The sequence below is a fragment of the Solanum stenotomum genome, chromosome 9 (genome assembly GCF_019186545.1).
Source record: "Solanum stenotomum isolate F172 chromosome 9, ASM1918654v1, whole genome shotgun sequence".
NCBI lineage: Eukaryota > Viridiplantae > Streptophyta > Magnoliopsida > Solanales > Solanaceae > Solanum > Solanum stenotomum.
The window spans coordinates 51,611,888-51,630,187 of NC_064290.1; the positions used below are offsets into that span (position 1 = coordinate 51,611,888).

The 18,300-nt window shown below is 28.6% G+C and overlaps 2 protein-coding genes across 2 annotated transcripts in view; both read right to left on the reverse strand.

The window, feature by feature from the left end:
- LOC125877631 (uncharacterized) overlaps positions 1-18,300 on the reverse strand; it is a 306,889-nt gene that overhangs the window by 242,101 nt on the left and 46,488 nt on the right. The window lies entirely within an intron of this gene.
- LOC125876391 (metallocarboxypeptidase inhibitor-like) lies at positions 9,252-10,516 on the reverse strand. Its single transcript, XM_049557575.1, has 2 exons — positions 10,427-10,516; positions 9,252-9,690 (listed from the first exon to the last, which is right to left on the reverse strand). Exons 1-2 carry the CDS (start codon positions 10,476-10,478, stop codon positions 9,470-9,472), a joined length of 273 nt encoding a protein of 90 aa, XP_049413532.1. The 5' UTR covers positions 10,479-10,516; the 3' UTR covers positions 9,252-9,469.

The following is an 18,300-nucleotide window of genomic DNA, read 5'->3' on the forward strand; positions in this document are numbered from 1 at the left end:
GCGTAAAAATGAAAATTTTAAAATTTGAAATATTTTTCAAAAATAATTTTTTTTAAGAAAAATAAATTGACCAGGGGTTGGCTGGGGTAAGGGGCGGGGGTAGCATAAAAAAATGAAAATTTTAAAATTTGAAATATTTTTCAAAAATAAATATGTTTTTTTTTTAAAAATTTGACCGGGGATTGGGGGATGGAGGTGATTGACGGGGGTGGACACTAGGTGGGGGTAGTGGGGGGGGGGATTAGGTGTGGTTTGGGGGTAGGGGTTGGTTCGGGGATAGGGTTAAAAAAAATTAATGGGGAGGGTCGGGTAAGGGGTATGGGGTAGGGTAAGAAAATAATATTGTAATTTAAGGATGAAATAGAGTTTTGGAAAATGTTTTAAACATTTAAGCCAACCAAACTTGAGAAAATTGGAAAACATTTTTCAGAAAATGTTTTCCTTCATACCAAACACACCTTTAGTTGTTATGATTTTCTTTAATATCGCTTTTCTATTTTATTACTTCTTTGTTTTGCTTCACTTGAGCCGAGTGTTTTTTGAAAATAACTTTTTTACTTTCAGGAAGTAGGGATAAGGTCTGCATATACACTTTCCCCTACCCAATCTGAATATGTTATTATTGTTGTTGTACATTTAATTTCAAATTAATTCTCTCTTTAGATCCAAGTTTTTCATATGCTGATGGAGATTAGATCGATATAGTGGTAGAAGTGTTGTTAATGTTGGACAGGTTGGGTTTGGATGGTGAGGTGACATGTCATATAGTGTTCATCTTATCAACATGTCATGAGTGACATATGGATTTGAACATTTATTTTGTATAACTATAACTGAAGAAGGTATATTTAGTAGAAATAATATTAACTGTCCATTTTTGCCTTGTTTTTGAAAAAAAATAGCTATTGTTATAGAATTTTAAATTTCACAAAATTCTACTCATGAAATTTGAAACTTCATATAGTAACTAATTTTCAATTACAAAGTTTAAAAATAGCTATTTGTGAATTTTACATGGTATATTTGTACTACTTGACTAACATCAAGAAAAGTATGCAGGAGGATAAGATTATTCTTCTTTGTATAATAAATGAATAAATTTGATTATTTTCCCTTCTAAAACATAAGAGTAGGATGAAATGACTTACTAGCAATAACCACAAGGAGAATGGTAAGGATAGTAAGTTTTTGTGCCATGATAATAATACTAGATTGACAACACAACTTCACCATTGGTAGTATTTATATGCCTTATTAGAAGACTAGTTTAGCCATCTTTGATAATCAAAATGTCTCACAACCATACAATTTTTTTAATTTTTTTTTTATAATAAAAATTATACAACTAATATGCCATGGTCCCTAATCCCTAAATGAATAACTACTAAATTAATGTGCCACCAACGTAGGTACGTTTTTCTTTCATTTTTACCCGTCATATTTAAATTTGATATATTCATTTTAAAAATAAACAATTGACATTACTTGATTTATCATAATGCCTCTATCAATATAAAATTGGTCTAAATATGTCTTTATTCACTACTGATGTGGTGAAAACTTTTCAATTAATCCCGAAAAGAATGTTATTTTACTAAACTTAAAAATTCTCCATTTTATTATCCTTAATGAAATGATTTATTACCATATAAATATCTAAAAATTGTTTTAGACCATACTTTAGAAGTTAGCATCAATATTAACATTAGTGATCGATAGTGATGTGATGGCCAATGACAATCACGGGCTAGTAATGATAATTGTGTTATTGCAGTAATTCAGGTAGATTCAAATATGTTATCAAATTTTAAGAAAAAACTAATTTATATCATCTATTAATAGTTTGGCTCTATCATGTCAATGTGTTATGTAAAGATCCATTTGTGCCATTATTTTTTAATGGTTTGATGGTTTTACAAAATCAGTTCTCCCATGTGGCCTCTTATTAGAGGTTTACGTCACTAAGATTAAAGTAGTAAAAAAAAGTTCAAATATGCTATCAAACTTTGAGAAAAGATTTATTTATTTATCGACTTTGAGCAATAGTAATTAGGACATAACTCTGCCAAATGATTAACATATAACATAGATAAATCTTTTTCAAAGTTTGATGTCATATTTGAATTTTTTTTTGACCAGTTTAATTTTGGTAATATGGACTTCTAATAAGAAGTTGTGCGGAAAAAATGATTTTGTAAAACCATTAGGTCTATTCGTTAAAAAATAATGATATAAATAAACATTTTCTATAACAACAATGATATGATTGAGCCCAAATATTAATAAAATACATAAATTATTTTTTTCAAAGTTCATTAGCATATTTGAACGTCCACTCATAAATTTATTCTACACTATAATTATTCAAGCTAGTAAATTTTGTATTTTTATTTTAAAATAAAACACAACCAGTGTTGTAAAACTAAAGCAAAATAAGACAAGAAATATAAAAGATAAAAGCAATAGAAATAGGGATACAAGAGATGAGAGTTTTTCTTATTATTCCAAGTCTACAAGTGTATACAATATGAACCCTTATGCCTCTATTTATAGTGTAACATAGAGGCATACAAAAGGTTAGTCATAAACATGACATTAACATGAATATAATGGGGAGGTTATGGAAGTGAAAGGTTAGAAGAATAATGGTTATAAAGGTGGAGGTTATGGAGGTTGTGATTATCTTTATAATGGAGGAAAGTAATGGAGTAACTTCTTGATGTAGTGGACATCCACAATATATTATTTTATAACACTCCCCCTTGAATGTCCATAGATAATATGCCTCGTTAAAACCTTACTAGGAAAAAAACCCTTGGGAAAAAATCCTAGTGAAGGAAAAAGAGTACACATATCTTTTAATATGCTTTGAATGTTGCCTCGTTAAAAACCTTACTAGGAAAACCCAATTGGGATAAAACCATGGCTAATGAAAAGAGTACAACGCGTATTTTTCTCCCCCCGATAAAAACTTTACTTGATATCTCGGAGACGATGCATTCCAATCTTATATCACAACTTCACAAATATTGATTCCGGCAATCCTTAGTGTAAGTTTACAAGATTATCACTTGAATGAGTCTTTGAATGACTATCTCACCATTTTGTTGAAGATCATGTGTGAAAAATACTTTTGGTGAAATATGTTTTGTCCGACCACCTTTGATTGTATCTTCCCTTCAATTGAGCTATCTATTATTTCTGTATATGGTGGTTAGAATATCTTTTGTCGAAGGAAAATCACATATTTTCTGACTATGATAGATCATGATTCCAACCATACACACTCCCAACTTACTTCATAGATCAATATTATTTATGTATGATTTGAAGAAGTGGTTACCAATGTTTGATTCTTTGAATGCCAAGATATTGTTGTGCCTCCATATATAAACAAATAGCTCATTTGCGATCAAGCTTTATGCAGATCAAATAAATATTTTGCATCTACATAATCAAATCATTTCTAACTCAGAGATTGATCATATCAATTTTATACATAGCTCGTCTTTTGTTCTCAAAGAAAATCACACATCTTCTATGTGTTGAGTCACTTGCTTTGTTAGTTTCTTGGCATAACTTGAATGCTAATATGACAATTCCCTCACACACACACACACATATCTTCTAGCATTTGCATAGCCAACAATCTGTAAGTGCACCAATTGCACTAATACATAGCATTTTCAATCATTTTCATGAGGTTGAAAAGATTCTTTCTCTGTGTTAAGCAATCTCAAAACCATTGGGCACTCAATGGAATTGCTTTAAGGCATTTTAAATCCTTCAAGGATTTTCATATAACTTCATCGTCTAGTTAGACATAATAATCATAATGCATATTCAAGTATTTCATCTATTGCCAAAATGAAACAAGTTTCATTGCATCCACCATTGAAGAATATATCTCCATTTAATAATGTCAGGATTTTTGCGAAACCCTTTATGCCCTGAGGCACAAATCGCACTTTATATCTTACGGTTATACTTTCGCACAATGATTCATTTGTACTACACTGACATTATATTTTGATCCATGAACTATAAGATCAAAAACATCACTTTTCTAAGTGAAACAAAATATACTTGATTAGTGTCAATAATTTATCTGTCCATACTATATGACAAATTTGAATTTATGACCCTCGTAATCATTTATAGCATTGAGTGCTACTTCATATCAAAGATACCGTCGACGGTCATTTTGATATCAATTTCAATACAACATAACTTATCAAAATCTTTTCATTTTTCATCATTTTCAAGTACCTAAACCTTTGCCAAGGTTTTATGAAGTGTTATGTCATAGTGCTCTTTCAAATCACTTACCTCATTATCATGACCATTTTGATAATTTGCTCATCTCCTTCCTCAAGGAGTTTTACATTTGGAATCGATTGGTCTATCACGCTTCTGGCGTACCATAGACTCTGTCATTCGAAGACTATTTATCGGAGCATTTGCAGCTTAATTGAAATATTGGGTTAGCAAATATATGGCAAAGTATTTGCAACATTTTGCAAATGAATTATCTCTTGAACTTCAAGTTCACTTTTTTTTTAACGAGGATCTAGCTAATTCACCTCACACGTAATTTTCAGCTGCTCAACACATCTCCCCCTAATGTTAGGAAATCTAACATTTACCCCAATTTCATTTGGGGATCCATCTTTGTGCGTGGTGGAGCAATAAAATCATATGTGCACACATCAAATTTTTAAATGGAAATGATTTGGCTCCTGACCCTGAACCAATTGCAATGGGAGAACATTATTGACTTGATGCATACATGTTAAATAAACTCATCTCATACCAAATTTTATTTGATAGATTTGTCTCATAATCAATGGTCTAGCTATAATTGGAGGCAAACAAATTCTGCTAAACCAACCAATATTATCAACATAATTTTATAGTTTGGAACTATGCTCGTAATTTAACAATTCGAGTAAACAATCTTACAAAAACCAATTTGTAAGTTGATACAAATGCACATGCGACCATACCATAGATGCATCTATTAAATCCTAATAGTAAGCGGTCCACATGGCACGTGAACGGGCCCATATTCACCTTTCTATATGTTCCAAATAATTTTAGGGGATACAATCCCAACCTTAGCTGGTACATTGTTCATTTTATCATGAGAACAAGCAACACAAGAGAATTCTTGAAGAATCTTTTTTTTTCTTCAAACATATAACCACGTGAATTCTCAATTTCTTTTGCATCATGTTTGAACCGGATTGGCCAACCGGTTATGCCAACTGATATTTATTCTAGTAAACTTCTAGTTTACTTTTGCATGTGATTCCTTCATCATGCTCATATCTTTATACAACAAACAAGAGAAAGATGGGTAACTTTTTATGTAAATATACATAACCCGCTTTGATTGTAGTAATCTAAAGATATTTAATCATTCCATAATTTACAGTCTCAAAATAATAATTTTTCTTTTCAATTCCTCCGAAACTTAAAAAGTTTCTTTTGAGACTTACTACAACCTCAATATTATGAACTATTGCATTTTCTGGATAGTAACAAATTAGTCCTTCAGAAACTTTCAATTAATTTTGTGTACTGCCACAAATTTCACAACACCATTCTTATGGTGACCATCTACTTCAAGGAGAAAATTATTATTATTGTCATGGTTAAAATTATTATTGCAAGACTTATTTCTTGACAAACAATGACAAATTTGTGTTGCCACACAATAATATTTATTTTGGTCATGGTCACAACCTTTATAGGAAATAATTATTTCTTTCTTTTGTCCTGCAATAGTTCATGATGGAACATACCACAATATTTGTGATGTACTCTAAGTATATGACCAAATAATCATTTATGTCAAAATATTTCTTTTCAATCTCTCAAACCTCCCATAGAGGTGAGATGTGACATTTATCCAACAATACATGAACATGTTCTTATCCATAAGAACACAAGTCACATTTTCTTTAAGAAATGGACCATAACCATTTGAACATGCTCCATAAGTTTTTATTAGAAACTCATTGTCATGCTTTGGCATTATCAAATTTATGTGACTCACCTCAATATCACTTTAAGAGGTCAAATGTACCAAACGTACTACCACTTTGTATTCCTTTATTTTGATGGAGAATTTACAAAACTTTTCAAATTTGGGTTGCACCAACAACAATCTGCCAATAACTTCTCATACCACTTTGATGGATAAAAATTACCTTCACATTTGAAGGAGCATCTTAAGAAACAATGTGTTCAATAACCTTTCATACCACTTTAATGGACAAGATTACCTTCACATTTGAAGGACCATTTTAAGAACCCATAATGTTCTTCCTTTTAATTACCACAATGATGACCATTAACATTTTACCACCCCCATATTCATACATTCAACCACTTGTCATTTTTCAGACATATTATGCACTGCTACCACATTCACATAAAAGAATGGAGTAAATTAATTGGGCAAATTTCATGACTTTCAGTCAAAAGTACACAACTTTATGTTAGTCATCATCATATCATCACTATAGTGCATTAGGACTTAAACCCAATGTCTTACCCATATAAAAACGTCTTTGGTGATAAATTAATGGGACTTAAACCCAACTTCTTATTATCATGGTGCACCAAGACTTTAACTCTGTGTCTTACCCACTTGGTGCGGTGAAACTTGAATTCACCGTTTTACCCTCAATCAATGTCTTGATAAACCAAATACGTTACCCAAAAAAAAAAAATTATCGAAAACCATAAATATAATCTGAATTTGACTTACAGTCCTGCAATTGGTAGAACATTCGTGCTGATAACGTGTTGTAAAACTAAAGCAAAATAAGACAAGTAATATAAAAGATAAAAGCAATAGAAATAGGGAGACAAGAGATGAGAGTTTTTCTTATTATTCCAAGTCTACAAGTGTATACAATATGAACCCTTATGCCTCTATTTATAGTGTAACATAGAGGCATACAAAAGGTTAGTCATAAAAATGACATTAACATGAATATAATGGGGAGTTTATGGAAGTGAAAGGTTACAAGAATAATGGTTATATATAAAGGTGGAGGTTATGGTTATCTTTATAATGGAGGAAAATAATGGAGTAACTTCTTGATGTAGTGGACATCCACAATATATTATTTTATAACAACCAACACGTTTTATTCATTAATTGCCGGGACCAAAATAGATAGAGATATGCATTTAGGGGTGTACTGCCATGGTCCCTATATGAATAACTACTAAATTAATGTACCACCAACTTATGTAAATTTTTTTTATTCAATTCTACCTGTTATATTTGAATTTGATATATTAATTAAAAAAATAATTGATATGATTATGTTATCATACTAATTAAGTATATTTACGTAATTAATGTTAAAAGTAAAAATATATTTACTACTTCACTTGCTGAACAATAATGCTATTGAATTTTAGAAAGTGGTCCAAGTGTACCATTTATCAATAGTTGGGGTAAGATATGCCCCTATTGATATAAAATTGGTCCAAATATGTCTTTATTCACTTTTGACACGGACAAAAATAAAGATATTAGTAATGTAAATGGTAAGAAAGATAAAAAAAATTGGACTCTTTTTTAGTAAAAATAACCCAAACTTTGAATTTAATGTAACCTTACTATTTTATTTTTTAATGAGACAAAGGTACTCCCTCCGTCCTATTTCATTTGAGATAATTTTATTTTTGAAGAAATATACGATGATCTTCTATTTAATTTGATGATTACACGTTACACTCTGATAACATATTTTTATCAAATCAACAAGCATATTGCCGATATTTTATTAGCCACAAAACATATATCACACATACTTTTTTCTTCTTTCCGAACAACACTTTGGTCACTTAGGACAAAAAGTCCTAAGTGACTAAAAGTTGAAAAAAAAAACAACACTTAGGACAATAATAATGAAATTACATGCCCATGTCCATGGCGCCGCCAACATATGGTGCACATGTCTCCGTTAACTTTCAACCGTCCTGACAGAACGAGCCATCAGAGCAATCATCTATTGTTTTACAAGGTTTGTTACAAATTGGATCTCCCTAAAAAAGTTTCGTTATCGTTGGTAGTACAACATCTTGGGCCATCACATGAATTTTCTTGGAATAGAATGAATTGTTATGAGCTGCAAAATTCAAAACTAAATTTTGTAAAACTTACATATTAAACTTTCATTTTATTACTTTTTTGTTTTACTTTAGTTGAGCATAGGGTCTTTCGGAAAAAATATCATTACTTTCACAAAGTATGAGTAAGCTATGCACAGGGCCGACTCTTGCTTAATAAATTTACGCATATGCCTTAGGTCCCAATTTTAGGGGGCATTAAATTTTCATCAAGAAAAAATTATGTGTTAAACTTTTTTAATAAAAGATTAATTATTAAATGCTTAAAAAGTATATTTTCTTAAAAATTATATTATTTTATTATTTTTAACGCCATTCAAATAGAAGAAATTAAGAAAAGATTGTTTTGTATATTTACATTCTCTTCGCTAACACTCGTATTATTTATCTTTCGGTTTCGTTGATCTTTTTTTAAAAAAAAATGCTCTTCCTTTTTTTAGATCTTTGATAAGTTAGAGTAATACACTATCAAAAATATAAATCAATAGTAAAAAAATATTGAACAAAGTGACTTACAATTTATTTTTTATTGTTTCTTCTTAAATTTTCAAGTATTACATAAACATATTAAATTTTCAATTTCTTTTATCAGATTTTATGGTTCTAACTCTTATCTTTATGTCAAGTTTGTCAACTTATTACTTACAGAATTATGTTAACAATTTATATAATGGTTGCCTCGGTAAAAGAATGTTTTTCAACGTTGAATTGATAAAATCTTAACTAAATTTAGTAATTAAAAATGATATTCGAAGAAATCATTTTTAAAAAAGATATTATGTAATAATTTGCATTTAAAAAGTTGGAAAAATAAACAACTCCATATAAAGTTTATATAGATTTTAGCCCTCAAATTAAAATTTCACTTTAGGTCACTGACATTACAAAGGTAAACTTCATCCACCAGACGCCCTGACTTTCTTTTTTGTTTTCCAATCTTCTGTCCTTCATTCTTGCAAAAGATGCACATCATAGATGACCTAATGACATTTATGCCAGATCAAAGCATTCTTCTCAAGAAAAGAAAGCGGAGAGGAACGAATCATATTGTATGGGTTAATTTACAACTCATATAAAACAAAAAGAAACATATATAACACACATAACAAGATGGTTTTTATTTAATTTGGTGATTACATATTACACCCTGATAACATATTTATATCAAATCAACAAGTATAGTCGATTTTTTATTAGCCACAAAGCATGTATCTAAAACATAGATACTTTTTTCTTCTTTTCGAATTACACTTTGGTCACTTAGGACTAAAAGTCGAAAAGAAGGACAACACTTGAGACAATAATATTGAAATTACAGGCCTATGGCCATGGCGCCGCCAACATAGGGCCCACATGTCCTCGCGGAATTCCAACAGGCCTGACAGAACCAGGCACCGGAGCAATCATCGTGTGTTTTACAAGGTTTGTTACAAATTGGATCTGGGTCTCGCTGAAAAAGTTTCGTCACCGTTGGTAGAACAACATCTTGGGCCATCACATGAATTTTCGTGGAGTAGAATGAATTGTCATGAGCTGCAAAATTCAAAACTATATTTTGTAAAACTAAAGTAGTATTAAACTTTAGTTAGTTATGTTTTTCTTTACTGTCGTTTTTCTGTTTTATTACTTTTTTATTTTGTTGTCACTTGAGTCGAGGGTCTTTCAAAAACAACATTTTTTTACTTCAACAAAGTAGGGATTAGTTATGTATACACTCTCCCGTCCTCAATCCTCACTTTATAGGATTTTGACTGAATATATTATTATTATTATTATTATTTCAAATTCGCTCTTGAGATCCAAGTTTTTCATATACCAATGGAGATCAGATCGATATAGTGATAGTGTTGTTAATGGTGGACAGGTTGGGGTTGGGTAGTGAGGTGACATGTCATATAGTGTTCATCTTATTAACATGAATTTGAATGTCTATTTTGGATAACTATAACAAAAGAAGTTATATTATTTAGTAGAAATAATAATAACTCGCCACTTTTGACCTTGCTTTTGAAAAATTAACTATTATTATAGAATTTCAAATTCCACAAAGCATTTGACTTGTGAAATTTAAAACTTCATATAATAACTATTTTTCAATTATAAGGTCTAAAAATAGCTATTTGTGATTTTTACATGTATATTTGTACTACTTGACCAACATAAAAAAACAAGTATAATGAAGGATAAAACTTTTCTTTTTTTGCATAATAAATGAACAAGTTTGATCATTTTTCCTTCTAAAGCATAGGAGTAAGATGACATGACTTACCAGCAATAACCACAAGGAGAATGGTGAAAAGGATAGTAAGTTTTTGTGCCATTGTAATAATACAAATAATGTGGATGGCTTTTCATTCCTCCACCAACAAGAGTATTTATAGGCCTTATTAGGAGACTAGTTTGGTGAGAATCAAAATGTCTCGCAACCACATAATTTTTTTTATTTTTTGTTGTTGATAATTTTGCAAAATACTATTATACACATCATTGATGATTACGATGTTTAAATTTGAATATAATTATCTAATTATTGAAATTTTATCTCTAGACGCTTGATTACTATGAGAAAATTATCTTTTATTTCTCAATATCTAAATATACATAATTTATCTTTATTTAAAAAGTAATAATTGAAATTCAAACAACATAAAAACTAAATATCATTAGCATAAGATAATTTGCGTGTGTTGTAAAAATTATTTATCTGATGAACCATGTGTTGGAAGTTAGTATCAATATTATTTAACAGTAGTGATCGATAGTGATGTGATGGTGAATGGCAATCACAGTTGGTGAAGATGGCTAGTAATAATAATTGTATCATTGTAGTAATTTAGATAGACTCACATATGTCATCAAATTTGAAAAAAGACTCATTTATATCATTCATTAATAATTTGGCTTAATCATGTCACTGTCGTTATATAAAGGTACATTCGTGTCATTATTTTTTTACCGATTTGATGATTTCGCAAAATCATTTTCCCAGGTGGCCTCTTATTAGAGGTTAACCTCACCAAGATTAAACTAGTAGAAAAAGTTCAAATATATTATCGAACTTTGAGAAAAGATTTATCTATTTATCGACTTTGAGCAAAAGTGAATGTAGCATGACTCAACCAATTTATTAACGAATGACATATATAAATCTTTTTTCAAAGTTCGATGTCATATTTAATTTTTTTTTTACCAGTTTAATTTTGGTAATGTGAAATTCTAATGAGAAGCCGCACGGAAAAAAATGATTTCGCAAAACCATCAGGTCTATTGGTTAAAAAATAATAGCATGATTAATGAACTTTTTCTATAATGACAATGGCATGATTAAGCCCAAATATTAATAAAATACATAAAATTAATTTTTTCAAAGTGCGTGAACATATTTGAACGTTCACTCATAAATTTATTCCACCCAATATAATTATTCAAGCTAGTAAACTTTGTATTTTTATTTTAAAATAAAACACAACCAGCACGTTTTATTCATGTATCGGTGGAACCAAAATAGATAGAGATATGCATTTATGGGTGTACTTGGACCAAACTAGGCTTAATTCATCTGTAGTCATTTAAAATTGTCCGCATATTTCACTTGGACACCTTATCTTACGTTTGTTCCAATTGAACACCTTTATTAGTAAAAAAAAAATACCTATTGAACATTTTTTGACAATCAACTAAAAATACAAATTGTGTGTCATCCACTCGTGATGACATGGCATAATAACTAATCAGAAAAAGACGTATGGCCTTGGGCCCATAATAACAATTAAAAAATACATTAAAAATAAAATTAAATTAAAATTTGTTTTCAGCCCCCAAAAAAAAAATGGAAAAACCTTTTTCCCCATTTTCTTCTTTGCTAGTACACACAGCCGCTTCCAACTGAAACCACCCATTCTCCGATAATTGTTCTCATGCCGATTACAACACCTACCTCCTCTCCTTTAACGGTTTCAAAGAAAATAATTTTAGATTCATATTAGTCTTGTCGGAAAAAATGAAGTTCACCGGAATTATTTTTGACTCAATTTAATTTTTATTTTTGATGAAATTCTCTTCTATACCTCAAATGAAAATCTTTATCAGTAAATTCAATTTAAAATGTTGAGTTTCATTTGAGTTAAAGAGTTCAGTTGACAAAGTGCTAAGTTAGAAGGTCCAAAATATAAACTCATACACGTATAAGAGTTCATCAGATCATTTCGCCAAACAATAATGCCATCGAATTTTAGAATGTGGTCCAAGTGTACCATTTATCAATAGTTGGGGTAAGATATGCCTTATCGATGTAAAATTGGTCTAAATATGTCTTTATTATGACATGGACAAAAATCAAAATATTAATATATTAATAATGTAACAGTAAGAAAGACAAATAAATTGGACTCTTTTTTAGCAGGAATAATCCAAACTTTGAATTCAACCTTGATTTATTTGTCTTTCTTACAATTGCATTATTTATATCTTTAACTTAGGTTGATTCATTTCATTTTTCCTCTCTCATTTGTGGGTGTGGAAAGATTTAGTTTTGGGATTATGAAGTTTTATTTTAAAGTGTTTCTTTTTATTTAGACTATTTGAATTTTGAAGAAATATATATATATCATTGTAGGATATTTGTCCTTCTGTTTAATGAATGTGATTTTCATGGCTATTTTACTTTTTAATGAGACAATGTAGTATTTTCTTCGTTTTATTTTATATGAGCTAGTTTGACTTGGTGCGAAGTTTAAGAAAAAAAGAAAGACTTTTGAAACGTGTGGTCTAAAATAAGTGATAAATATTTGTGAGACAATAAATCATTTCATTAAGAGTAGGATAAAAAATTAAAAACTAAATTATTACTAAATATAAAAATATGTCATTCTTTTTGAAATTAACTTTAAAAAAAATCATATAAAATGAGACAGCGGAAGTAACTGAATAATTTGATTCCAATTAGGAAAGAGTGAATGATTTGGTGAACTTGAATGATTGTTTAGGGAATCTCCATTTTAAAAAAAATGTCATTGAAAATCATTGTTACTGCACCACCACTTTATCTTGATGACACTTACATAACATACTCACTAAAATTTTACACAAAGAAGTTTAGATTAATTTCTGATCAACAAGATGTGTTGTAGCTTAGCCGAAGCACTTATTTACATACTGGTGATTTTTTAAAATTTTATTCAGTATTGTGTGTTCAGTATCCATATTGAGTTTGATCAAATTTTAATTCGCACCAAATAAAAAGGTAAAACGAAATATAACATAGAAAGATTAAGAAATTGAGGAAAGGTAGAGAAGAAAGAAAGAATAATCCCACAATTGAATTAATAAGAGACCAACAAATATAGATTTTAATTCTCTAATTTGAACAAACAACTACAAGATTAAATTCAAAAGAGAGGAGAACTAAATAATCTAATTATCAAAAGATATTCAAGAGAGATCCGATTCAGTTGTTTTTATTTAATTTATTTGATTACCAAATAAAGTTAGTGTTTTCATTTTTTTTATAAGAATATTTTACATGCCTTTATTTGAGCTACATATTTAGCTCAAATCAACTCGTCTTTTAAACAATTTGAAATAAATAGATCAAAATATATTAAATTAATAAAGGAGCAAAATAGTAAATCATGCAAATTTACAACAAATCATATTGTAAGACTATTATATATATTTTTAATGATTAAGATATTTGAATTTGAATATATGTATCTGATTGTTGAAATTTTCTCTAAACTTAATAATTATGAGAAAAATCTTTATTTTCTCAAGTATCTAAATGTGCATAATTTATTTTTATTTTTTTTAAAAGTAATAATTGAAATCCAAACAACATAAAAACTAAATACCATTAGTCTGCATTAGCATCAATCATAATTGATGGTGATGTCACGAAAGCGTAATAATGGTAGGTGAAGATAATAAGTAATATTATTGTGCCATCGGAGTAATTCAGATAGGAAGTACTTTTATCTCTTTAATAAATTTAGTTAAAACACTCAAATATTTATTAAATTTTAAGAAAAAAAACAAATTTATGTCATTCATTATATTTAATAGTTGGGCTCAATCATGCTGCTACTATTACATAAAGGTCTATTTGTGCCATTGTTTTTTTAACGGTCATATTTGATGATTTTGCAAAATCATTGTTTTCCATGTGACCTCTTATTATAAGTTTACGCCACCAAGATTAAACTGGTCAAAAAAAAAAATTCAAATATATATATATATATATATATATTGTAATTTATTTTTGTATCAGTAAAAAATAATGATTGAGACATTTATGATAAATTTTATGAAAAGACGGATAAAAAAATAAATTTAATCATCAAAATAATAAATCTAAATTAGCTGATGACTCAAATAATTGAGTAAAAAAAATGTATGAAAAAAATCAAATATACCTCTAAACTATTTTAGAAGGATAAAGAAAAAAACTTAGGCTCATGCACCATTGCCAATAGTGAATAAAGATATATTTGGATCAATTTTATATCGATAGGGACGTAGTTTACCTTAACTATTGATATATGTACTGTTTGCAACAAATTTTAAAGTGACAGAAAATAAATTACAATAACAAATAAAATATGACGTACAATTCTGTTGATCCCTTGATTATACTCTCCTGAGATTTATCCATGATTCGAGGGCCGTTAGTGACGTATTTCTTGAATTAGGATGATTTAGATTTGACCTCTAATATTCCATGACTTTTATGAAATATTCGAGATTTTGATCTTTAAAAATACCCAAGAGTTTATGGGATATTTGAGATGTCTTTTAAGGGAATTTTGTACCCTTTATATAGGCGTGGACTAGGGTTTAGGGTTGAGCAGCCTCCAAGAATCCTAATATGAGTTAATCACAATTTGTAGAGTCCCAACTCGAATTGAACGCATCTTGTAGAGTCCCACAAAATTTCAATGTCTACAGATACACTTGGACCATTTTCTAAAATTCAAGGAAAAAAGCTTAAATATATGATCAAACTAATAGAAATGACTTATTTATATCATTTGTTATAAATTCAGTTCATCTATGACATAAATAAGCTGTTATTAATAATTTTAATAACATATTTGAGTTTTTTTTCCCAAAATCTATTTCATTATTATTCAGTGAGTGAACTGGTAAAAACAAATACTACTAATATGTACTTAGGTAGGTGGCACATTATTATAGTAGTTATTCCTATAGGTACTATGGTAGGTGGCATATTACTCCAATAATTAATCCCGTGTACACCACTGATTGTATATCTCTCTATCTATTTGGTCCCAGCGATAAACGATTGTCCTGCTAGTTCAAATATAATATTTGTTTTGATTATTATTTAAATTTTATCATATTATATCGTTAAATAATGTCGAAAGTCTCATTTTGTGTAACGATTATTTGGTGTGATCGTGTCATTATCTTAATTTTTTCTTTTTATTTTTATCTTCACTTATTATTTAATAATCATATTTTTATTTTTTACCCTACTTTTTATAGTAACTCTACTCCACAATCTATTTTTCTTATAGATTTATCTTATAAATTATTAATAAGTGACATTATATAACAACAAAGCAAGCTGATTGTGTTTTTTAAGTATCAACAACAAAAAATGAAACACTTGTATGGTTGTGAGACATTTTGATTAGCCAAGTCTCTTGATAAGGCTTATAAATACTATTGTTGTGGAGGAATGAAATGTCATCTACATTATTTGTATTGTCAATCTCTCAACATTGAAAGTATAATTGACTAGCTAGTATTATTACCATGGAACATAAATTTGCTATTCTTTTCACCATTCTCCTTGTGGTTATTGCTAGTAAGTCATTTCATCTTATTCCTATATTTTAAAAGGGAAAATGATCAAATTTTATTTTATTTTTCGTTATACTTCTCTTGAAATTAGTCATTTGGCACAAATATATATATCTGAACTTTAATAATAGGTATTTTTAGACTTTCGCTACTAAAAAACTGCTAAAAAATTACGGAAGAAAAAGCGACGGACAGCGTCGCTCCAAAAAAGCAACGGACTAAGATATGCCGTCCGTCGCTTTTTAATTAAAATAATAATTTTTAAAATTATTTTACAAAAAGCGACGGACTGCATCTCTTAGTCCGTCGCTTTTTATTAAAAATAATTATTTACAAATCAAACAATAACCACGCTGTTCGTCGTTTAAATTTATTTTATTTTATTAATTGATTTTTAAAAAAAGCGACGGACGGCATCTCTTAGTCCATCGCTTTTTGGTCAAAATATCTAGTCAAACATTTTTAAAAAGCGACGGACAGCGTCTCTTAGTCCGTCGCTTTTTAGTTAATTTTTTTTTTTTAATTTTTGTTAAAAGCGACGGACGGCATCGCTTAGTCCGTCGCTTTTTTCGGGTATTTTTGTTAATTAATTATATTATATAGATAGTGACGGAGTCCGTCGGTTTTTATTAAAAATAATTATTTATTATTTTAAAAAAAGTCACGCCGTCCGTCACTTTTTATTAATTTTAATTGTTTAATTATTTTTTAAATTAGCGACGGACAACATCTTTATGTCCGTCGCTTCTTGGTCAAATATTTTAAGAAAGCGACGGACGATGTCTCTTAGTCTGTCGCTTTTTGGTCAAAATGTTGGCCAAGCATTTTTAAAAAAAAAGCGACGGACATAGAGACGTTGTCCGTCACTTTTTAAAAAATATATGCACTAGCAGACGCGATTTTCTCCATTTCTCCATATAAAAATAACAAAATTGAGAAATATTTTGATTTAATTTTATTTAAATCGTCTTCCGGAGAATGGTTTTGTGTAAAATAAAAAACAAAAAAAATTATAATACCGACTTTCAGATGTCGGTAAAATTAAATAGTATGTAATAAATTAATATTTTCAATTAACTTTAAATAAATCGTTCTCCGAATGACGGTTTTATATAAGTTAAAAAATAATTTAGTATAAAATACCGACTTTCCGATGTCAATATTATTTAATTAACATGATTAATTTTTATTTATCTTAAAATTTAATGTGATACCGACCTCATGTCGGTATTTTTATTATATCTAATTACTTTTAATAAAAGCGACATCCGGAGGTCGGTATGTTTAAAATATTTCTATTAATCATAATTTTGCTATTGTGCATAATATTAAATTTTCATTTTACACCTTCGATTAATTGTTCAAAAAGTGTAACAATTTTGTATACTTTTACAAATAAAATGTTAGAATTCGTGAAATAAATAAAAAAATATCTATAATCCATATTTAGAGTATTAAACTACGTTGATATGAATTAGGAGATAATTATACATATATTTATAGAGTAATGTACAAATCCTATCAGTCCGTCGTCTAATCATAAACTTAATATCTCATGTCATGATGTAGTAGAGGTGAAGAGCTAACATATAATTCATTCCAGTATGAAATGCGAGATAGTAGTATTATATACGTTCGATCTTGAATGGATGTCAAGTATAGTGATCACCTCCTAATTATGATGACATGTAAAGGATACTTCATCGGAGTATAAAATACGTTGATTAATTATATATATATATATATATATATATATATATATATATATATTCCTCGAGTAGTTTAACAAATCAAGTCTTATATACTAGTGGTTCAGATATGAAATAAATTATCAATTAAAGAAATATCGATGATCAATTAAAGGAGATTTATATATTAAATTTGATATTGATAAACTTTTGTTGATCAATAAAATTAAATTTATATAATTAGAAGGTATATAATTTAATTTTTTAAAATTAACTTGATCGATATATATATATATATATAATTTAACTACACATCAACAAAAGTTTAATTTAATAAATTTAATTTATCGATCAAGTTAATTTTATAAATTTAAATTATATACCTTCTAATTATATATATGGCCAAACACATATACAACCCTTCTAACTTGTCCACATTTTTCATTTTGGCACTTTATCTTAGCCTTGTTCCATTTTAACCCTTGAACTCCATTTTTTATGTTCCATTTTAACATGAAATACTATTTTTATGATTTATTTATTTTTATATATATTCTTCAATTGCAACTTCTTATTTTAAATCGACATGTGTCATTTAATTTTAGTTAAAAAATTAAAAATTAACAAAAAA